At 40.9% G+C, this 24,972-nt stretch overlaps 1 protein-coding gene across 1 annotated transcript in view; it reads right to left on the bottom strand.

The window, feature by feature from the left end:
- The window catches only part of SORCS3 (sortilin related VPS10 domain containing receptor 3), a 650,006-nt gene that overhangs the window by 304,500 nt on the left and 320,534 nt on the right, over positions 1-24,972 (bottom strand). The window contains exon 4 of the mRNA XM_052660938.1: positions 2,812-2,970. Coding sequence (XP_052516898.1) covers positions 2,812-2,970 — 159 coding nt within the window. The remainder of the gene's footprint in view (positions 1-2,811; positions 2,971-24,972) is intronic.

The following is a 24,972-nucleotide window of genomic DNA, read 5'->3' as shown; positions in this document are numbered from 1 at the left end:
ACATTTGTATATCAATCTCGGCTACCTTTGCATCTTCATTTGCTGCTCCAAAGCATCCCTCTCCTTGACTCTAAACCAATAAATTACCCCCAAATAAAGAAAAAGTCTGCTGCAACCTGAATGCCTCGATGATGTTTTATGGCATCTCTACAAATGCTGCCGGGGGCATCATCAGCCTTCTCACACCATTTATTTAAAAGAGTAGCAGGGCACCAGTTAGAAACTTTATGGGCCTAAAGAACATTCAGCCACTTCACAGAAAAGATGTCAACAAGAAAGAGAACTTAAGGAAGAATGCATCCAGAAATGTTCACTGTGGTTAGGAAAATCCATCAGTGCCCACTGCTGCATCTGCAAATATTTTCACCAGGTGAAAAAGCAACCACCGAGTCAGAAACTATCTTGAATGTATTATATCTGTAAGGGTACTTCACGAGCAATGCTGTAGATGTTCTCAGTGCTCTGGAGCTAAAGAAAAGGAGTATTTCTATATTGCATTTGGTTTATGAACCTCTTGGCATGAGATGTCTGCTGCCTAGCTTGTCTAACCTAGCTTGTATCTGCATAAATAAAAAAATGGTTTAAGAGTTCTGAGTTTCATCTAAATAAATTATCATACAGCCATTTAATAACATCTAAATGATTTATTTTTTTTCAACATATATTCAACATTCCTGGCTATACTAAGCATTTAAACAGAGACTATCTGACATTTGGCTAAGTCTTTCATACAATATCCACCTGATGCCATGAAAGAAACGTATTTGCAATGGTTTTTGCTCTGCAAATGTCATGTGGGTGTCCTTAGGGGATTGCATTTAGCACCTGATGCCCACCTTGAGGCTCTATTAATGAGAGATATAAAGGTTATGTTGAAATTATTGTTTAAAGGTGCTGACACCTCATACACACACACTCACCTTTACAAACTACAGATTCAAACATATAGTGAGGAGCAACTGTTTCAGGACTTGAGAGAACAGAGACAAGAAGCTATTTCAACAACATTATTCTGTAGACAACTCTATGTAAGACAGTACTCATAAGCATCCATCCCCTTTCACTGATTGATTCCACAACATTGTGACATAATAGTTTGTCATCACACACTGTACTAAGGTTCTGGAAAAAGCAGGAAATACAAAGAACAATCTAAATTCTCTTCTCATAAATATAAATTGATCAACTATTAAGGGCTCATTACCATAGCAATGTATCCATCCACTAATTCATTTGCTTAACAAATATTTGTGCTGTGCTTAGTAGCTCAGTTGTGTCTGATTCTTTGCAATCCCATGGACTGTAGCTCTCCAGGCTCCTCTGTCCATGGGGGATTCTCCAGGCAGGAATACTGGAGTGGGTTGCCATGCCCTCCTCCAAGGCTCTTCCCAACCCAGGGATCGAACCCAGGTCTCCCGCATGGCAGGCTGATTCTTTACTGTCTGAGCCCCCATGGAAGTCCAAACTTTATAACAAATATTTACTGATCATTATTAAATGGCAGGCACTGTCCTAGAGACTGGTGCTACAACAGTGAGTGAAAGTAGGCACAACCCTGCTGTCCTGGAACTCGCAACCTAGGGAGAAATGCAAATGATGCCAAGTGAACGTCAATCAACAGGAAAATCTCAACCATGACAGGTACTCTGATGGGAAGTGTGCATAGCCTTGTAAGAAAGAACATTGAGGGGGATTTAACTTTGTCAGGGAGCTTAGGGATGATGTCCTGTGGAAGTGATGTCTGAGATCTGACAGTGAAGAGGTCTACTGTATGGAAGATCCCAGGCCCAGGAAAGGGAGCAAGGGAGACAGCTGTGGGGAGGGACTGAAGATGGTCACTGAAGTACTAACAGTGAGTTAGAAGAGAGAAGGAGGGACCAGACCAAGCGGGCGCTATTTATTGCAGCCTACTGAGGACTTTGGACTAATCTGTGAGCAAAGAGAAGATGCAGAAGGAATTAAAGCAAAGGCATGAAATCTAAAGATTTACATTTGGGAAATATATAGTTCAAGTTATAAGATGAACATATACTGTAAGAGCTATCAGGGGGTACCTCCTAGGTTTCTGACTTTTGCAACTGAATGAATATAATTAGGGAATACTGGAAGAGAACTAGCTTAGATGTGGGAAGATCAAGAGTTCATCTTTGGAATATGTTGAATTGAAACGCTTCTGAGACATACTGTAGACAAAGCCAAGTACACAGCTGGATATATGTATGGATCTGAAGCTCAAAGGGGAGGACTCATGGGGTACTCTATCTTGAATGTACTTTTAGAAAACAATGAAATGGACATGTTTGAGGCTTTCCTCCCTTTGCTAAACTGAGAACAATGATATATTATTCCAGTTCAAGGCAGCATGGTGTGATAGGATATGCCTAGACTTGAAGTCTGACAATAAGCTTCCAAGTTCTGGCTCCTCTAGCTACCAGGTGAGTGGTTTTGAACAAGTACCTTGGCTTTTCTGCCCCTTTGCTTACTTCCGTCTCCATAAAATTATTTTGAATACACATTTCCCATTTATAGCACAGGGTTTGTTTTAAAGGTTAAATGAGTAAAATCACACAAAAAGCCATCTTAAACCTGTGAAATGACAAATGGCATTGTCATTAATGAAATAGACCCACCTGCATATTTTGATATTAAAGACTAAAAAGGAAAGTTAGATGCTGCAGACACAATCAATGTAGTTGGAACAAAGCAATGCCATTGAATACCCTCGTATATATGGACTGAGTAAATAGGCAAGTGCTTTTCACGGGGTGGTACCTGGGTGACAGGATGTGAATGAAAACAGAATTTGTTCACCTTTTGATCCAGACTGTAGGCCAGTACCCAGTCCTCTTGCTTGGGGTGAAAGAGCAGACTCTGGATGTAGAAGGTGAGCCGGTATTTCTGATAGGTTGCCCCTTCATCTGAGCTGATCAATATGCTGCTCTCTATCTCAGGATCACTAAGAAGCATGATCTAAAGAAAGGAAAGAGAAGAAAATATAGACAGAGTCACTAGCAGAGAATAAATACAAGAAATTAAAGCATAAATATAAAGTCATTTCTACTTATATATCACAGCACAGAAAAGGGCATCTGGGTCTCTAGATGAAATACTGGTATTTTTTTTCTCCTGATTCAGTCCTTTATTGGTGAATTGAGCTAAAATACTGTGCAAGGTTAGGTCTGCATACAAATGAGGCTTCATTTTTCTGATGTCCATCTTCTAAATACTTTTATTTTTGATATTTATACTTGTACATATTGGAAGTTTATTCTTATGGTCCTCTGTCCCTTGACCTTGGGACCATCACACCTCTGTCTTTTCGTCTTCCTTCTGTCAATTCTCCACATCACTCTCCATCACTCTCTTGCTTTTAAGTCACAAAAAAGATCCCACTGTTTTGTTCCTTCTGAACAGTTTTAGAGATTTAATTGATTTAGGTGGTTTCATGATCCCTTTGCTCTAGTTGTTTTCCAAAGTACATATCCCTGAAGGCCATTTTGGAGAAATACTGACGCTCAAGAAAGTCTGTCCTTCCCAAGCCGAACACACAGAGTGGTGTAGTGAACAGACATCTGATACAGCAAGTCCAGGTCTCAACACTTCTCTGCATACTGTCACCTTGGAACATTCCTTAACTTCTAGAGGCCTTGGTTTCCTCAATAATAACTGAGTCTGATGATACCAGAACTGGCTTTGAATGCTTGGCATAATGCATATTCTTGACAAGTGATAGCTATGGTTACTATCAACCTCTCAGGAGTCAAAAGTCTTCTCATAGGACCTCAGTGGCATTGGTCTCACTAAATGTGTGAGTGACTTTTCAGTATTTAAATCCAATAGACACTCAGACCTATCTTTCCCTTAGTTAAACTCTTGGCAGTCTTTGTGGTCACTGACAGTTCCATCCTTCTGGAAGCATTTTATTCCAGGGGCTTCTGTAACACCATACTTATCTTGGTTTTCCTTTCTACCTCTTTTGATTACTTCACTTTCTCTGATTATCCTTATAGTATAACCATTCCTCAACCCTCAGTTTTGACCTTCTCTTTTCACTAGATACACTGTTCCTCAGTGACCTCTTCCACTCTCATTTTTACTGATTCTTTCGTTACCACTTTTCTGGCGACAATTCATAAATTAAAAGTTAATCTAAGGTCTCCTCTCAGTTTCAGACTTGAACACTAAGTGTTCTGGCACTTTCTTCAGTTTGAATATCCCACAAGACCTAAAACTCATCATGTCCCAGGATACCTCATCCAAGTCCCAGTCCCCACCCCTAGTGTTTCCTAGTTCCGTGAGTGTTTCCACCAGCCACCCATGTGAAGCTAAATGCCCGAGGTTCATCCCTAACTCTGCTTTCTCATTCACCTCCTATAATTAACTAGTCTCTAAGCTCTGCATGTTTTACTTACTAATTAACTCTAAAATCAGATCCATTCTCTCCCTGCCCATTGTGGTTCTGTTAGTCCAAAATGTGACCATTTCTGTACTGGATTCCTGTAAGATATCCCTAGTCCATCTCACAGATTCAACCAGTATTCCTCCAATTCACTTTGTATACTGTGGCCAGAATAATCTAAAACCATTCAATGACTTATCTTTGATTTTCCTATATCCTAAAATTCTTAAAATGGGTTGACATAATCTGCCCTCGTGTTTGTGTTTCGCTCCATCATTAGCACTGGAGAAGGAAATGGCAACCCACTCCAGTGTTCTTGCCTGGAGAATCCCAGGGACAGAGGAGCCTGGTGGGCTTCTGTCTCTGGGGTCGCACAGAGTCGGACATGACTGACGCGACTTAGCAGCAGCAGCAGTCATCATTAGCACAGCTCTTTTGATCTTTATCATCTAGCTCAACCCAACCTCCTGGAGTTCCTGTTTGTTAAGTGACTTAATGAGCAAATGAGTTTATTTCCTCTTGTAATTTGTCCTGTCTTGGGCTGTACTGCCACTAGTTGTTAGGGTTACAGCTACACACAGTATGTATCATGGGGTCCAAAGTACCAAGAAAAGTCAAAGAAACATTTCCATATGCTTCTAAAATGAAACTCTTGAAGAGTAGAGTTAAAAAAATTTACCAATAGTATATATCAGTATTATAAAGTAAGCTTTACACAAATTCAATGCCTTTAACTGCTAAGATTCATAGTCATTTTCCTTTTTCGCTCCTTTATAACTTCCAAGACAAGCTTACTTTCTTTTTCTCAAATAGTTGTTTTGGCTTCCTTGAAATAAGTTATTACTAGTTACCAGCAAATTTTTGAGAAATAGATGCAGTATAGGCAGTCTAGTTTCTTTTTTTTTTTTTTTAATTCATGTGTGAATAATCTAGGACAAAAGCTCTTAGATTCGTAGACAGAATAACCGTCTCCTCCCTTGGCACTGTGAAGGGTAAGGACTACTGGGAAAAGCACCCCTGCTGACCTTGAAAAAACCTCAGAGGATGCATCCATGCTCCTAGAAGACTGCGAGGACAAATATACTGGGAAAAAATGAGGCTTTCATAACTACTCTCCCTCACTTCTCACCAAGTACTGATGGGCTACATAACAGGCAATGAAATCATTTCTCCCCTGGTGCAGAGAAATTAAACTGCTTCTTTTATGCAGGTATAAAGAAGTTTCATGCCTATGATTTTAATTAGAAGATAAGACCAACATCATAAATGAACTTTATTTTATACGCCGTGAGTAACAATAAGGGTTACCATCAAATATCTAGTGCAATGTACTCTCTTTTTCTAGCCCTGTTTCTTCCTGTGCACACACTCCACACTTGCATATACAAAGTACATTAATCTCCACACAACACAAACATTACATGCATGTGTACACACATATGCTTACATACACACCTCTGTGGCACATTTATGCACGCACATGTACAGAAAAGCAATTGTATATAAGGTGTATTGACATTGTCAGTTGGTTTTAGGGGACCCTTTTTGGCAAGAGTACATTTTTATTGCAATCTTTCTCTGAAATCCTTTTATATACTTTGATATCACTGGCAGTGTCTATATTCAATCTAGTGTCTGAGAAGAATGGAAGGAGGGATGTAGAAACCTATATGTTTTAGATTTCTGACCTATGCTGGGTACTTTGCAGGATATTTTATTGAAACCTCAAATAAATTATGTGATGTATCATTATTTGTGTTTTACACGTAAGGGAACAGGCTCAGAGGAGGAAAGTAACTTGCCTATTACCCCCTCTTAACAGACTCAAATGTCACCACTTCGAGTCACATACACACATACTAATGCTAATGCTTTGCTACACCTTGAAAAGCACTTTGTCATCTTTACCAAGGGACAAGCGGAAGTCAAAGAAGCAGCTTTTTATTCTTTTTTTAAGCATCTTTAAGAAATTGGCCCAGTGGTAAAGAATCCGCCTGCAACGAAAAAGACGCGGGTTGAATTCTTGGGTCAGGAAGATACCCTGAAGAAGGGAATGGTAACCTACTCTAGTATTCTTGCCTGGGAAATCCCATGGACAGAGAAACCTGGTGGGCTACAGTCCATGGGGTCACAAAAGAGTTGGACATGACTTCGTAACTAAACAACAACAAGAAATCTACACACAAAAAAAGCAGTTTCAAGAAACCCCCTTTCCTCCTCTGACTCATTCAACTTTGGTCAAGAGGACATGAAGAATTAAATGAATAGGAATCCAAAGGGACGATAGAATGTTAGTGCTTGAAAAAGAAAAAAAAAGAAAAAGAGGGAACCGTAATATTAACATAAATGGAATCAGAAAACAAAGCCTCAGTAGAAATTAAACCTCAAAGTAAAATATGTATATTTTGTATCGTCACTCCAAATCTTTGTTGTGACGAGACAAAGCATCGAGGAACATACACTCACATGACAGTATGACTCTACATAAGAACTTCTATACCTACATATATAATGAAAATCACTCCACATCCACCCAAATTGTTATTGGGAAACAGGGATTTCAAAGGTAAAGAAAGGCCTACAAGGACAAAGCAGGTAAACTAAGTGAGCAAAGCAGCTAAAGCAAGACAAGAAGCAGTAAGTACTTTGTCAACATAGAGAGTGCACACATTTCCTTAAAATGTTTAAAATGAGATTGTTACCAAAAACATTTATACTCACGTTAAATATCGTCTGTGGACTAAATTTGTGATATAGGCATGTGACTCTTGGCATAGTTATGAGAGTTTCATCTTACAAAGAAATTTACAACCCTTGCCTTTGAATCCATAATTGTAGGTATATATGTAGAAAGCCTATGGCAATATAGGTTCAGACATCTGTGAATTCTGTATTTATGTGATTTTGATAGAATGAGCAGGAATAAGTTCCCACTAGAGATTTTTTTGTTTTGTTTTATTTGGCTTTTGCTTCAGTTTGGCTTTTATTCTTTATCCAGCTTGTCCTGATACAAGATATGCATGCATTGGGTATATACATATGCTGGAAGAGAAGGGGGTCTTTCAAACATGAACAGAGTTATCAATGCTATAGGCTCTGGGGCAGCTGTCCTGGGTTCACATCTCCAGTCTGCTACTTTATGTGTAAACATGAGGATTTTACCCAGTTTTTCCAATCAGTTACCTCATCTAAGAAAAATACTGATAATAATCATGTTTAACTCACCATGCTATTGAAAGGATTAAATGAAATAATGATTAAAGAGTTAGCATAGGCCACAACTGCTAAATAAACATGAATGTTTATCTATAAATTACCCAGAATAAGAACATAACTAAAGACAGAAGTAATGCCAAACAGGTTGGAGATTTAGGTATTATTTGCCTCTGTCACGATTCCCCTCATTCCAGAATTTTGTTGATAAAAACCTAACGGATGAGTGGGGGGGGGGGGGGTATAGGTATAGGGGAAATGCTGCTCAATGAGCATAAAGTTTTAGGCCTGTAAGATAACCAAGTTCTAGAGATCTGCTGAACAGCATTGTACCTGGAGTTAACAATACTGCAATGTACAATTGGAAGAGTTTGATAAGAGTATAAATCTCACATTGTGCATTATCACAATTTAAAAAAAAATGTGAAAGGATCGGGGAAAACAAAACTACATTTTACACTTATTTTACATGCATTTTGCATTCTTGGCAACATTTTAAGAAAAGCACACTCTATTAGCAAATATAAAACACCACCAAAATGAACACCAATCAGTAAGTAATTGTCAACTCATTAAATACAATTGCACTTTGAATGACCACTCTCATCTCTTCAGTGGGAGGGCCGTGAAGAAACTAAACATACCTTAGGGGTAAGAACATAACTGAACATTCCTTAGGAGTAAGAACCTCATACAACCTATCTCTTTGAATTGGATTATTCCCTGTACATGGGTTGTACCTCAGATTAGAGATGAACAAGTTTTAGAGTTTATCAATATACATATGGTCCTTTTATCTTTTAGTAGGAAATTCCTGGTAAAGTTGAATAATGGTGGCCCTAATTTTAATGCTGAGTTGCAAATTACAAGGGACACAGGTGGAAGTCATGAATCAGGCAGAGATTTTGCTTCACTAACTTAGATTTTCGAAAGCCTATAAAGCTTGTTTGTGTCTAAATCAATCAAAATCATCACTGGAAATGATAAAATTCTCCCCAGAAATCTTTCCAGAATGCCTACCTTCCTGCTGCTGGGTAAGTCTTAAAGCACCCAAGTTATAAAATTAATGACTATGTTACTTTATTCCGGTGCCATACTCTGCTTCTCCCGTGTATGGTCTACAAAATGGGATGAAAGCTACAGGTTTCTCAGCCTCTCACTCTGCCAGAGTTTCCAGAAATGCAAAGGAAACAAATTGTAGTTCAATGCTTTGAAAACAGTCTCTGAATAGGAGTAAGCAGACTTCCTCTGAATAGAAAAAGAGAAATGCTATAATTTACTGTATAATTGAGTCCTAATGGGAGATTCTTAAGAGCTCAGTAAGAAATAACAATAATATCAATATAAGCTCACAAAGAGTATAAGAGACATTCTTTAGGCTGACCTCTAAACCTACTGACATAATCAATATGTTGTTGAATATTGGTTTACACACAAATAGAGCCTGTTACAGATAAGGCTCTTAATCACAACATAACAATATACTATCAGTATTCACCCCCACCGCCATCTATCTTTTTACCTCTCTAACATTTCCTCTTATAGCAGAGGTTATAGCTGGCAGGAAAAGGGGTTGCCCCCAGGGGATATTCAACAATGCATGGAAACATTTTTTTGTATTGAATCAAAATTAACATACAACATTATATTAGTTTCAGGTGTAGAAGATGGTGATTTATATTTTTATACATTCTGAAATTGCTTCAGTAAGACCAGATACCAACCTGTTACCATACAAAGTTATTAGAATATTACTGACAACGTTCCTTATGTGTACTTCACTTCCTCCATAACTTATTATTTTATAGCTGAAACTTTGTACCTCTGATCCCCTTCACTTATTTCATCCATTCCCCATCCCTGGAGACATTTTAATTGTTACAACTGCAGGGTAGGGAAGAGAGTAACTGGCATTTAGTGGGTAGAGGCCAGGTATGCTGCTAAATAATTACGATGCACAGGACAACGCCGGACAACCAGTAATTATCTAGGCCCAAATGTCAATAGTGCTGCTATTGAGAAGACTTGTTACCATATTTGTGCATTTATAAGTGTATGTATGTATATATATACATACACACATATGCACACATATATTATATATATCCTATTTAGGGGAAAATATGTAAACCACATATACATTCTTCAGATAGAACATCAATGCATATTTATGCTTATGCGCATGTCCCTTTCACTCATTACCATTTATACATGCCATTCTCTTTGCCAAGATTAGACTCCCCACCTTTTCAGCCCTACCCATTATATTAAGTATCTTTCTACTTATCCTTCAGAAATTAACTCAAGCATCACCAGTAAAGCAACAATCATTGAGGCCAATAAGGAAAAAATATATAAAAATAACAAAATCAACAACAATAAAAAATAACTCAACTAAAAAATGAGCAAAGGACTTCAGTAAACATTTTCCCCCCAAAAATACAAAATATATTTTTGATGGGGATTTAAGGAAATTGGAATCCTTGTGCATTGTTGACGGGAATTTAAAATGGTGCAATTGCTCTGGAAAACAGTATCATAGTTCCTCAAAAAATAAAAAGTGGAATTACATATGATCCAGGCTTTTCCCTTCTGGATATATAGCCTAAAGAACTGAAGGCAAGATCTTGGAGAGATATTTGTACACCTATGTTCATATTATTATTATTAACCACAGCCAAAATGTGGAAGCAACCCGTGTCTCCTGATGGAAGAATAACCAAAATGTAGTATATACCTATATTGGAATATTATTCAGTCTTAAATAGGAAGGGGATTCTGACACATGCTACAATGTGGATTACACGTAAAGACATTATGTTAAATGGAATAAACCAGTCATAAAAAGACAAATACTATATGATTTCCACTAGAGTAATTATACTAGTCAAATTCATAAAGAGAGAAAGTTTAAAAATTACAGCCAGGAGCTGGGGGGAAACAGAAAATTAGGAGGTGTTTAATGGGCATAGTCTTACAGATAGAAAGCGTTCTGGAGACTGACTGCACAACAATGTAAATTGCCTAACAATTCTGAAATGCACATCTTAAAATAGTCATGTTAAACTATGTAGTACGTGTATTTTACCACAATTTAAAACACAAAATTAGATACGAAATGAGATGAAACACTAATCGGACATAAAGACTATTCATTCAACCATTATTTACAGAGTCTTTACCTTATGCCAGGCTCTACTATAAAGTCCAGGATAAAAGCAGTAATCAAACCAAATGAAAACTCTGCCCTCAGAAAACTTGCATCCAAGTGAGGGAAGAACAGAAAATAAGTAAATAAATGAGTAAAATATATAGCTTATCAGATCGTAATGAGTACTTTAGAGTAAAATAAATCAGGAAAGGAGACAGGAAGTGCTAAAGTCGGTGCGGGGGGTGGGGGGATCTGAAATGTGAAGAGCAGGTTCAGGAAAAGCTTCACTGAGAAGGTAACATTTCAGAAAGGATACAGGAGTCCAGAGAGCTGGAACAGAACAAAGGCGGCAAAGTGCTGAATGTGGGGGCAGTAAGTGATACGAGCACCCTGGCTTTACCCCAGTGATGTGGAAAGCACTGGTGGGCTTCCAGCTAGGCAATGGAGCCTATGGCTTGTATTTTGATCCTTTCACCATGGCTGAATAGAGCACTGTGAGAGGGAGGGAACAGCAAGGAAAGAATCAGAGAGACCAGTAGGAGGTCACTGAATCCAAGCGGGAGAGACTGTCGACACAGGGCCAGCTCAGTAACTGAGATGTGGTCCATCTGTGCGTATAAAGGAAAAGCAAACAGACGAGCTGTAGGGAGTAAGAGAAGCTGGAGAGTGCATTAGGAAGCTTCATACCCGTATGTTCATCTCTGTGTTGCTCATCATGATCAAAAATCCAAAATAACTCAAATGATCAGGCAGATTTTTGGTCTGAACAAGTGGGAAAACAGAACTGGCCTTTATGAGGCAGGAAAGCTCATGGGAGGAGTAGATTGCAGGCTGTAGAAATAAGGAGTATGATTTTGAAACGGCTAGGCTTCAGATGCTTAATAGCCATCCAAAGGGGCCGAGGAGAAGACACTAGATATACAAGGCTGGCGGGCTGCAGCCCACGGGGTCGCTAAGAGTCAGGCACGACTGGGCGACTTCACCTTCACTTTTCACTTTCATGCATTGGAGAAGGAAACCCACTCCAGTGTTCTTGCCTGGAGAATCCCAGGGACGGAGGAGCCTAGTGGGCTGCCGTCTATGGGGTCGCACAGAGTCGGACACACTGAAGCGACTTAGCAGCAGCAGCAGCACACAAGTCTTATTTTCAGGAGATGGAGCTGGGCTGCAGATAAGAATTTAGGAGACATCAGTGTTTGAACAGCATTTAAAAATATGAATCTGGACATCAGGGAGACATGATAAAGATACAAAAGAGCCTGAGAACTGGGTTCTAGCATGCTGCGGAAGAGTCAAAGAGATAAGGAGAGGCCAGAAATGGAGTGCGTGAAAGAGGAGAACCCAGAGAGTGTTGTGCTCTCAAAACCTTGAAACCAAGGGAAGAAAGTATATCTGAAAAGACAGTTGTTCAGCTGTGTCAAATGTAGCTGACAGTTCAGTAGAATGAAATCTGGAGAACTGACCACTGAATCTAGCAATGCGGGGGACGCTGGTGAACATGGCAAAGGCAGAGAGTGAAGCGGGCAGTCAGTGCTGATGCAAGTATAAACTGGAGTGACTGTTCCGAAAAGCAATGTGGCAATAGGGAACAGGACTCATAAATATTCACAATTTTGACCCTATAATTTCTCTTCTAGGACTCTGTCCAAGGAAGCCATCAGGGACCCAATAAAAGGCTTATGCACCTGTGTGTCCATCTCAGTGTTATTTATAACAATAAAGCATTGGAAACAACTCAAATATCTGATAGAATAGTTAAAGTAGGCTAAATCCATTCAATGGAATATTATGCAGCTATTAAGTATGAATTCAAATAGCTTTATGAAATATGAAAAATAATCATATGTGGAAGCAGTACAGAGGTGAAAACATATAAGGCATAATCTCAAATTTGTTAAAAATGGTTTCTATCTCATGCCCATATATATATATATACACACAAAAGAACTGGAAGGAAAACCTCACTGCATGTTTAACAGTAGCTATTCCTGTGTAGCATGATCATGAGTAACTTTTTTCTTTACACTTCCCTATTTTTTCTAATATTCTGCAATTACCTTTATAATGACAAAATGTTTCTTTCTATGCTCCCCCCATACACAGATATTCACACACACACACTCACACACACTCACACATTCACTCTTTCCCACTAGCCCATTCAAGAATCCCAACAGAGTTATGCTACCCATTGTCTGCCCTTGGAAAACCTGAGAACCTGGACAAATATGTCTGCACAGTGTGACCTCTGTTCTGAGAGCAGAACAGGCCTGGGTGACAGTCAGGTAGAGAGGGTACCTCACTGTTGAAGCAACAAGAGCATCTCGCCGCTCCGAGAGTGGATCTCCTCACTGGAGCAGGAATCCCTGGTGTCCGACCCCACCCATGTTCTAAACCATCCACCTGCTTTGCACTGCATGATGGCTCCCCCCCACCCCCAGCACAGCTCTGATCCTGACCATGGCATTTCCTCACCATAAGAAATTCCAGTCCCCTCAACAGGTCATGAACATCAAGCCTGGCACCTCAGACATCGTATAAGTGGGTTCCTGTGCTGTTCTCAAGCTTGATATCTACAACATAGCCATAAACCCTACCCAAGAATTCTCTAAAAGTTTTTTTTTTTCCACAATCACTATGCCCACTCCTCTAACATTCCTGTCTTTGCTAATGTTCTTCTCTGACCTAGAAAGCCCAGCATCTTCCCTCGTCCATACTTTCCTTCCAGGCCCATTTTAACTCTCTCCCTTCCATGAAGTTTCTCCAATGCTTCAGCAGAACGATCTCTACCTTCCACCAACTCCACTGGCAAATTCATTGTCACAGTGAACTATGGCTTCATGTTTAAAATATGTGAAAAGTTATAAATATATTCATATATTTTGACTTAGTTAAATTTTGTTTCACTTGTATTCATAGCACTGTGCCATCTGGATGTTAAGTTCCTGAAAGAGAATGTCACTGATATCACATGCCCTGGTCCTTCTGGGGTTCAAGGAAGCACATACTCAATAAATACCTGATGTGTGGTGAGTGAAGGTCACTCAAGGGTTTCAAAGTTTGCTTGACCAAATGTTTACTACATCGGATTTGTGGTTCACCAGTGCCCTGGCCAGAGAAGCCGGCTTCATCTCAGTAAAAGCAGTCAGCAAATCTTTACGGAGAGCACTGTCCACGGGCAGCCCACCCTGCCCCAGCCCCACCTGCGGCAATGATTTCTCGGGGCAGTGGTCTGTCACTCTGGTTCCTCTTGTCAAAGCTTAATGCAGATCAGTAAATAGATGCATGGCCATGTTAGTTAATAAACTGATGGCCATGTTATTTTTCTGCAAGATGTTTAATTCCAATATTTTTAAGAAGGCAATTCTATCCCTGGAAGAGAAGGAGAAAGAAGTTTCATGATTTAAAAAAAAAAACAAACCTGAAATCTGTAAGACTGGGTTGGAAGTCATTTTCATTCCTTTTGTCAAACTGCTTTAGCGTTTTGTTAAGGTTTGATTTGAGGGTCTTTGGTCTGCTTGTTTGGTCTTTCTTCATTTTAGGAACACTAAAGAAAGATGCAAAACCAGACATGCATACCTGAGATCAGAGGGAGAGTGCTGAGATACAGGTTAGAAGGCAAAGGATTTGGTACAGTGTTTACATAGCCATCAATCATAACCAGGTGTAGTGGGAAAGATCTTGAGAAATATCAAGCTAGCTGAATTAAGATCATCCACATTAGTTATTGTTTCAAGCCTCCAACTTGCTACTGTGCACATCTGGGACCACAGTGGAGCCCCAGAGTTAAGAATCACTGTTCAAAATCCTAAAATCAGAAAGGCAATGACTATATGAAGAGATAAAGAAAAAATGCTCACCAGCCTGTATATTATCTACCATCTACCACAAAACAAACCTAATGTATAAGCCATCTTGTTGAAGCCATGGGTGACAAAGATTCTGAAAACACTCTAATGCACAAGGGATGGTAAATGGAAATTAATTGCATAGTACTCATTATGACTAATTTTAAAATTGCAGATTGTCATTGATACAGTATTTATCTAGCATGGTAGCTTTCGTATTTCATTCTGGGAACACTATAAAAAAATATGGAAACCTGCTAAACTGTTTTTCCCAATAGATCTTGAATTCTTTATATGATGAGCCTTCAAAACCTAGGCAGTTTTCAGGGACTTAATCCTACTGGGATTAGCAATTTGGGAATAATTTTTCTTGTTAAAAGAGGCAAGACAAGTATTAGCTTATGCCAAGGAAAACAATTAGGGGAATAAATAGGCTTGGAAATGTCCTATGTCCTGATCTAATTGGAAGAGACTATGCTATGGAGAGCTTCATTAGCATCAGGAACAAATCACTCCATTCCAAGAGCACCTCCTTTTTTTAAATTAATTTATTTATTTTAATTGGAGGCTAATTACTTTACCTAACAAGAATGAGAAGCACATGAACACGAGTTAGAACTCAACTCCTCAACCCCATCACCATTTATGCTTCTGAGGGACAGGACGGGCTCCCAAACAGCTAAATGCTGGATGTGATCAACAGGGAGCAAGGTGACTTTCTGAAGAGCAGCCCTTGGGCCAATGGACCATCTGAAAGCCAGTCTGTCCCAACTAGTGGAGCCTCACTATCCCTTAGCAGTGCAGGAACCATCCTAAGAAAGGCAACGGTGGCACTGAGTCTAGTCTCTCAGACCAGAGACACTGAGCTTCCAGAGAGAGTGAAAATGAAAAAGAACCAGGCTCTGCAAGGAGCTGGAGGCCCTTGATCTGTGATTTCCACCTCTAGCTCAAGACATCTGCTCTGCCTTCCTTCACCTTCAAGTAGAGTTAGTATCAAGGCCTTTGAATGGCATCACATCTTATATTTTGCCAAGTCCTTCCACAGATGTTTTCTCCTCAGTCTGCTCCCTGAGGAAGGCAGGGCTGGTATTGTTACCCACTGTATTAGCTTTTTGTGGCTGGAAACAAATTACAAGCTTAATGGCTTAAAATGACGTAGTTTTATTAACTAACAGTACGTCAAGGCTGTATATTGTCACCCTGCTTATTTAACTTATATGCAGAGTACATCATGAGAAACGCTGGACTGGAAGAAACACAAGCTGGGATCAAGATTGCCGGGAGAAATGTCAATCACCTCAGATATGCAGATGACACCACCCTTATGGCAGAAAGTGAAGAGGAGCTTAAAAGCCTCTTGATGAAAGTGAAAGAGGAGAGTGAAAAAGTTGGCTTAAAGCTCAACATTCAGAAAACGAAGATCATGGCCTCTGGTCCCATCACTTCATGGGAAATAGATGGGGAAACAGTAGAAACAGTGTCAGACTTTATTTTTTTGGGCTCCAAAATCACTGCAGATGGTGACTGCAGCCATGAAGTTAAAAGACGCTTACTCCTAGGAAGAATAGTTATGACCAACCTAGATAGTATATTCAAAAGCAGAGACATTACTTTGCCCACTAAGGTCCGTCTAGTCAAGGCTATGGTTTTTCCTGTGGTCATGTATGGATGTGAGAGTTGGACTCTGAAGAAGGCTAAGTGCCGAAGAATTGATGTTTTTGAACTGTGGTGTTGGAGAAGACTCTTGAGGGTCCCTTGGACTGCAAGGAGATCCAACCAGTCCATTCTGAAGGAGATCAACCATGGGATTTCTTTGGAAGGAATGATGCTAAAGCTGAAGCTCCAATACTTTGGCCACCTCATGCGAAGAGTTGACTCATTGGAAAAGACTCTGATGCTGGGAGAGATTGGGGGCAGGAGGAGAAGGGGACGACCCAGGATGAGATGGCTGGATGGCATCACGGACTCAATGGATGTGAGTCTGAGTGAACTCTGGGAGATGGTGATGGACAGGGAGGCCTGGCGTGCTGCGATTCATGGGGTCGCAAAGAGTCGGACACGACTGAGCAACTGAAATGAACTGAACTGAACTGAACAGTCCTGGATGTCAGATGCCCAAAATGGGTCTCACTGGGCCAAAGCCAAGGTGTCAGCAGGTCTGCCTTCTCTCCTGGAGGCTTAGGATGAGACTCTTTTCCCTTGTTTTGTCCAGCTTTTACAGGCTACTCCCAACCCTGGTCTCAAAGCCCCCTTCCATCTGCAAAGCCAGCAATGGCCAGTCCAGTCTTTCTCACATCACAACACTCTGACTCCTTCCCTCTTACCAACTATCAACTAAAAAAAGCACAACCTAAAAGCTGGGAATTCTGTTTTATTCAGTGAAATTGCTGAGGACTTAAGCCTGGGAGGCATTCTCTCAGATAGCTCTGAGGGATGGCTGTGAAGAGGCAAGCCAGGAGCCAGGATGCAAAGGAGTTTATGCAGCAAAACCAGGTAGTTAGAACACCAAAAGACTACTGTTAATTAAAGACAACTCAAACATCTCACCTTAATGAATTCAGCACTATTCTATATATGAGAAGATGCAATAGTCTGGGCTCATTGAAATCATTCCTTTGAGATGAACCCTACCTTTCCAGGGCCAGTATCCTGTTTTTTCTCCTGCCTGAATCTTTTCAGGGTGCACAGCCAGGGTTGACAACAGCAGCTTGATGGTCACAACCGCATTTACTTACTGATATGGCAGGGACAGTCTGTCCACACCACTTTTAAGGACTATTCCAGAGTGCTCCCCTGGCAACTGAGCCAGGCAGTTTCTCTCTGTAACCATCACCATCCTAAGCCAGGCAGTTTCCAGACAAGAAGGGGAAATAAAGCCATAGTGACAGTGAAAACTTTTAAGGCCAGCAGATGAACAACCTTAATTCCACCTACAATTTGAGTCCCCCTTATCATGTAACCTAACATATAAACAGTCCAGGGATTAGGATTTTTCCAGGCGGACAACCACATTCCTTTCTAGGGGCAAGGAAACTAGGAGCCTGTGATGAGCAACTTGCCCAAGGTCACATCTGGTCACCGAGTGTAAAAACAGGGCTCAAACTCAGAACCTGCTTTCCCAAGTTGAGAGCTCTGTCCTTGCTGTTCTGGAAAGTGAAAGGACACAGCAAGGGAACAGAGTGAGTGCAAACACAGGAGCAGAAAGGAATCAGAGCTGGAGAGACTCCTTAGGTCTTTGTCCACCATCTACCCCCCAACCCTGCCCCGCTTTGGTTTCCACCCCTTCAGTTGCAAATTTGACCCCCTTCTTCCCAAATAAAAGAGCCCTTGGCAGAATGTATTTTTCTTTTCCTTTTGGGTTTTCAGGGAGTTGGGTTGTTTGGTGGGGCTTCCTCTCTTTCCCAACATGAAGCAGGAAGGGAGCGGACCAAGAGGCAGCAATTTTGCCAGGCAGGTATTCTCTGTAATGATCCATCACGCTGCGCTGGGCAGTCCCCAGACAGGCAGGGGAGAGAGGGCCACAATAACAGTAATAAACAGAGAAGAGGGTCTTCCAGGGAGCAGCATAGTGAGGAGACCCACCTGCTGCAGTCGGGGAGAGGGGGTAAAGGCAAGAGAGGAAAACTGAAGCGGAGAGATGGAGATGTCCAAAGGCTGTCACTTTATATTTTGCCCCAGTGACTGCTACTCTGCATATGCGTGTGCACGTGCATGAGCTTGTGTGTGTTTTCTCTCCCCATAGCTCCAAGGAAGGAAGCACCACACACACCCTCACAAATTTTAAGTTGTTGTGAAGGATGAAGCAGCACATTTGTCAGAAGGTCCACCTGCCACCTCAGATTCCAAAGCTTGCAAAGGATCCACCCCTATGGTGATTTAGATTAATCGCTTCTCATTAAGAGCCAATACACAAACTGCACCAAGAGTGCTCCTCTCAGCCGCAGCCCACTGTCGTGGTGTCTAATTGCCAAGCGAGAGCAGAGGCCGACCGGAGAGTTGTCAAATGTAATTTATAGGTTTTTAAGATCTGATCATTTTCTATAACATTAGATTAAATGACAGTTTGTATTAAAGAGGAAATTACATTTCGGCTCGCTTTTCTAGCTATGGTTTTCAAAGAGCTCTAATTCCACAGCACAGGACCAGAAAATGCCCTTAACAGTGTACTTCAAAAGCATCAGTCCAAGGGCTTTCCTGCACCCAGAAGTCTGTCTGGAGAAAGGGGACCAGAGATAAATGGGAATATTCTCTTAAGTGAAGCCCCTGCATTTAGGACCCCCATAAAGTCAGCCCCCCTCAACTTCACCAGAGCTGTGCTGTCTTACCCTGTGACCACCCTCAGCACTGAGGCAAGGAAAAACTTGTAAAAATAATATACCTACATTCCACTCCCAGGTATATATCCAAACAAATTCAAACCAGATACTCAAATACATGTACATTCCTGCGCACAGCAGCACTATGCACAGAATGTAGCTAAAACATGTGGAAACAGTCCAAACATTCATCAACAGATGAATGGATAAGCACATTCTGGTACATATACGTGGACCATTCAGTTCAGTTCAGTTCAGTCGCTCAGTCGTGTCCGACTCTTTGGGACCCCATGAACTGCAGCATGCCAGGCCCCCCTGTCCATCACCAACTCCCGGAGTTCACTCAAACTCACGTCCATCGAGTGGAAGAAGTCCTGATAACCTGTCACAATCTGGATGAACCTGAAAGACATTATGCTAGTGAAAGAAGCTGGTCAAAAAAGGTCACATATCGTATGACACAATTGGTATGAAATATTCACAAAAGGCCAGTCCCTAAAGATAGGCAAGTTGGTGGTTTCCAAGGACTGGCTAGGGAGGAACAGGAAGTGACAATTTAATAGTTACAGGGTTTGGGGGATGGTGATGAAATGTGTTGGACAAGACAGAGGTGGTGGTTGTACAGTATGGTGAAGGTATTCAATGTCAGTGAAGTGTTCTTTTTAAAATAGTTAATTTTATGTTATGTGAATTTCACCTCAACAAAAATACAATAAAAGAGCTACAGCCAGCACTGGTTGTCTCCAGTCTCCCCTGGGCAGGCCAAGAAAAACTAGGATGACGTTATTAAACCAAAGTTACTAGTAAGCACAAAACAGACTCCATCTGGCTTGTAAAGTAAGTAGTCTCCTAACAAACCCCTCTCCTTGATGAAAAATAATAATAATATAGTTGGTCTAAACAGCTCCCACAGCCCACTGCCATGAGGAAAGCCTGAACAGCTCTACTAACCCTGAAGCCCACTACTGGCTTGTGAGTCTCAGCACTGGTCTATTTTCTTCCCACAATGCCCAACTGCAGCTCAGGCTGAAGAACCCACATGAAGAACTCATGTGTCCTGCTAAGGTAAGTAACAGTTCCAGGCTGACGACCACTCCCAGGAACAAATCCCATTCTAATCGTCTCAAGCCTCCTCTTCCTATTTCTTGAAATTAACACTACCAACAGATTTAATTAACAAGCAGAGGCTCCTTCATGCCTAAATACCATGCTTGAATGCTCTCATTTTAGAGGATGGTGTACAGGTGCTTGCTTTATATAGCTTTATGAAGCATGTGTTATAAAACCACCTCACCCATATGGCTTTTCTATACCATGGCAGTCCATTCATTTCAATCCCATAAAATCCTAGCAATATTTAAGTGTTAAAGGTGACTTTCACTATGATATTTATTATCGGATAATGAAAAATGGGACAGATAGCCTTCAAACAGCCAGGCAATGGAATGAACCACGTCTCTTCTAAGCTTTTAATAACAGGACTACCATATTTCCTGGAAATGACACAAATTCCCAGAGTCCCCCTTGAGATTCTCATTTGGCAGCATGAATTTTCTTAACAGTTCTTTTTATTTTTACTTTAGTAGAGACCAAATCTCATATCAGTCAGAGGAAAATCAGTTAGTTGAATATTTAGATCTGCTTTCTCCATCAGACTGGACATTTTTAGCATAGCCCTGCCCTTCCCATTTGGCCAAGAATTCCCTTATGACTCATGTCTCCCCTTGCTGTAGATACCCCCATAGAACTCAACAGAGAGAACTGTTAGAACACAGCGGGAATTAACTTTTGTCACTGTTCCCATCTCTGGACCCTCCTGAATCCTATGTCCTGTTGCTATTATATGAGTTAGCTTGCTTATGGTCTTCTACAACTCTGTATGTTTGTGTCTTTAGCAGAGAATAGTGACACCTGACTTACCTGTCTATCCCTGGCATTCAGCATAGTATCTAGTATGTTGCAGATGCAAATAGCTATACCTGAGTAAAATAATAATTAACTAACTCTGAGAAAACTATTAGAGATATGATCATCAATCACAACTATATCAACACATAGTTGAGAGCACATGCAAAATACAGCAATCTTCTTAAAATCCCACAGTTGTCAATGATATAATTGTTAGCCAACAATGGCACCATGGAAAAGACCATCTGAATCCTCTGAAACCTCTGTTAAACACTACATCTTCCTACATCCTACCACAGATATCCCAAATTGGGATTTTGGACTCAGGAAGCAGACCCCTGAACTGACCTTATGACAAACACTGAGATTATTCTAATGCATACACGTGTCAGCATCTCCCCTTTAGAGTGTCTGCAGCAAGAACATCAATTTTCCTCCAGTTTCTTACAGAACAGAAGTAAACTGCTAGTGTCTGATAGCCCTGTATTAAGGGGGTGGCCATGGAAAGTTTTAAGGACTCACACAGATTAAAATGGAGCATGAAATGCTGAGGCATCCTTTGCACAATGGGTTAGAGTTTCTGGACTCAATGGGAAACCAAGGGCTGCAGATGAGAAGGAGGTGGTCCAGGGGCAGAACCAACCACAGCAAGGGAATCATGGCAGCGATGATTAATATGCTCCTCTGACTAGTCTTTAACCCCCATTACTCTGCCACAGGCCTTCCCTGGTGGCTCAGCTGGTAAAGAATCCACCTGTAATGCAGGAGACCTGGGTTTGATCCCTGGATTGGGAAGATGCCCTGGAGAAGAGAACAGCTACCCACTCCAGTATTCTGGCCTGGAGAATTCAATGGACTGTATAGTTCACGGGGCTGCAAAGAGTTGGACACGACTGAGTGACTCTCACTCATCTGTCAGAGGTGGGATCCCCAGACAGCCCCCCTCATAACTATGTCTTCCTCCCTAAAGAGCCTACATTTTTGGCTTTCTAAACATCACCCATTTATTGAACTGGAAAGAAATTAGCATCAACTGTGTAGCAATGAGCTGCTTTCTACATTTAGTTTCTGGACTAGAAATGAGCAGGAATTAGCCAGCTTCTCTCCTCATTAATAGGCAATAGTTGCCTTCCCTGCTAATTTGCAACATGTTAACACAACTTGAGCTACTCCCTGGCTGTCGTGACTAGCTTAAGGTGACATCAAAGGGAAACACATAGTATTTGGTGTCACTATGTGTGTTCATTTAGGCTAGAGAGGCAAGGATGTGGGAATGCAAACTTGGATTTGATCAGAATAGAGTAAGCACAGCTCTCAACTCAGTCCCAACGTGGAAAGCAAGAGGACTTTCAGCCTTTGTTCCTGCCCCATGGTTTAATGCAGACCCTAAGGATCCTGGACATCTAGACTAGGAGGGGCCAATTTAAGTCAAAGGGGAGAAAAAGATATAGTTGAGAGCAGTGAATTTCAAGCTTGAATATGTTCATAGATCACCAAAGATTGTATTAAAATACACATTCAGGTCCAATGGGTGTAGTGATGGGTATGAGACTCTGTACTTCTAACAAGCTCCTAACTTAAGCCAATGCTTCCAGGTCTACAAACCATACCTTGACTAACATGGACTTAGAGAAAGTAAGGGCTCTGAAATAGAAGTGGTGTAGTCTGGTGGTGCTTAGGCTTCAGCGTGCCTCAGTCTCCCCTAAAGAACTTGTGGAACCACAGATTGCCGCCCCGCACCACAGAGTGTGATTCAGGGACTTAGTGGGGGAGGTCTGAGATTTTGCATCTCCAAGAAGTTCTCAGATGCTGCTGATGCTGTGGTTCAGGAATCACACTTTAGATGCATTGGAGTAGTAAAAGGACACTAGACAGAGAATCTGGCAGCCCTGGATTCAGACATCACTGTGGGGCTAACTCTCTCAGCTCTCAGAACCTGGTGCAAAAGCAGATAATAATAACTATGGGTTGGTTCATTGGTTTGAGTGGGTGTTAAACTAAGGAGATAATGTACATAAAATTTTGATCATAATTTGTTAGCCCCTCAACAATGGACAACAGTGAACTTCCTTCTGGTTGTCAAGATTAGACAGAAGGAGGAATGTCTATATGATAAGACTATCCTGGGATGTGGCTTCACCAAGATAAGAATTCACATCAAAAGCCAGCTTTGCCCAGGAGTCAAGATAATCATGAATCTATATATTGTGCCTGCTTTGATTTGCCCATGTCTGACTTTCCACCTCTGATATGTAGACTGTTCTTTATTTTCTTGGGCTCCAAAATCACTGCAGATGGTGACTGCAGCCATGAAAGTAAGACACTTACTCTTGGGAAGACAAGCTATGACACATCTAGACAGCATATTAAAAAGCAGAGATGTTACTTTGCTGATAAAGGTCTGTCTAATCAAAGCTATGGCTTTTTCAGTAGTCATGTATGGATGTGAGAGTTGTACTATAAAGAAAGCTGAGTGCTGAAGAATTGATGGTTTTGAACTGTGGTATTGAGAAGACGCTTGAGAGTCCTTTGGACTGCAAGGAGATCCAACCAGTCCATCCTAAAGGAAATAAGTCCTGAATATTCACTGGAAGAACTGATGCTGAAGTTGAAGCTCCAATACTTTGGCCACCTCATGCAAAGAACTGACTCCGTGGAAAAGATCCTGATGCTAGGAAAGATTGAAGGCAAGAAGAGAAGGGGATGACAGAGGATGAGATGGTTGGATGGCATCACCGACTCAATGGGCATGAGTTTGAGCAAGCTCCAGGAGCTGCTGATGGACAGGGAAGCCTGGCATGCTACAGTCCAGAGCGTCACAAAGAGTCAGACACGACTGAGAGAAGGAACTGAACTGATGCAAGGCAGTGTGAAAGATGCCTCTGAAACTGGGGACTGAGCTAGATGGTTTGTACTCTCAAGAAATGTACAATCTCACAGGGAACATTCAGTCCTAAGTAGTAAGAATTTGGTCTGTTATGGGAAAGACATTTCACAGGGAATATGCAAAACAAGGAATACAGTGAGTAGAATTAGTGAGGACTATAAAGTAAATTATCTGTAAATAATAAAAAATAACCAGAAAATGGAAATACTGCTAGTGCCCTCTGTAGATGTCTGAAGGGCTCAGTAAAGGAACAGCTATTCCTTTGTAGACAGGAAGGTCCAAAAAGCAGACTTTCTTCAAAAACACATTCCACTTAAGATACTCCTATTACACTATTACTTTGTTGAAATCGTTTATATTTAAGACCCAACCTTTCAGTTATGAGACCACTGACAGAACAGTATTTACATATCAATTTTGAATTTTAACTTTAGTGTATATAAGAATCACCTGGAAATTTTGGCAGACCATCCACATCCCATGCTACATGCTCTGGAGATGCTGATTCTGAAGTTCTGAGGTTAAAACATAAACCTCCCAAGACCCCATTTTTTTCCAAGACACCATTTCTCCAGGCTGAGCTGAAGAAAAATGTTGCTTTTCCCCAAGCTCTGCTATTTCAAATGGAAATTTCCAGCGGGTTTTCTCCAAAACTGATTTATAAAACATTTTTGTAACGAAACCAGATCTATAAAAATAGCCTTAAAATTTTAATCACAATCATAATAGCTAATATTCCTTGCTCTTGCAATGTGCCAAACTGTATGCTAAGAATTTTTTACATGCAGCATTCACTTAACCCTCACATGGACTCTAGGAATTAACACTCTTTATTGACCAGTTTTCAGAGAAAAGTTCAGAAATTTGAGGAAACGTATAAGATTGTACAGCTAGGAGGTAATGTTGCAGGAACAAAAATTTGATATTTTTAACCCTTAAACTTATTATTGTATACTAGTCTAAAATCAGTATTTGGTGTGTGTGGTGGTGGTGGTGGGGTGTCAAAAAAGGCAATAGGTGGTATCTCATTGGTTGTGGGTAGTGATCCCACATGGCTTCATTTCAAAAGGTGACGTTTTGAATGGGATAGAAAGGTAACAGGAAAAAGAGCAGAGAGTGCTGCAAAGAGAGCAGTGTGTAAAGGCGGGGGATGCCCAGAGCAGCCCTGGTTTCCCTACCCTGCTTGTTGTTGCTTTTATTTTTATTCCGTCTTTACATCTCCTATTGCCCTGGCTTCTCCCTCTAAATCT

This window comes from Budorcas taxicolor, chromosome 23 (genome assembly GCF_023091745.1).
Source record: "Budorcas taxicolor isolate Tak-1 chromosome 23, Takin1.1, whole genome shotgun sequence".
Taxonomy (NCBI): Eukaryota; Metazoa; Chordata; class Mammalia; order Artiodactyla; family Bovidae; genus Budorcas; species Budorcas taxicolor.
The sequence above is the reverse complement of the archived record's forward strand: the minus strand, read 5'-3'. Positions and strand labels throughout refer to the sequence as shown.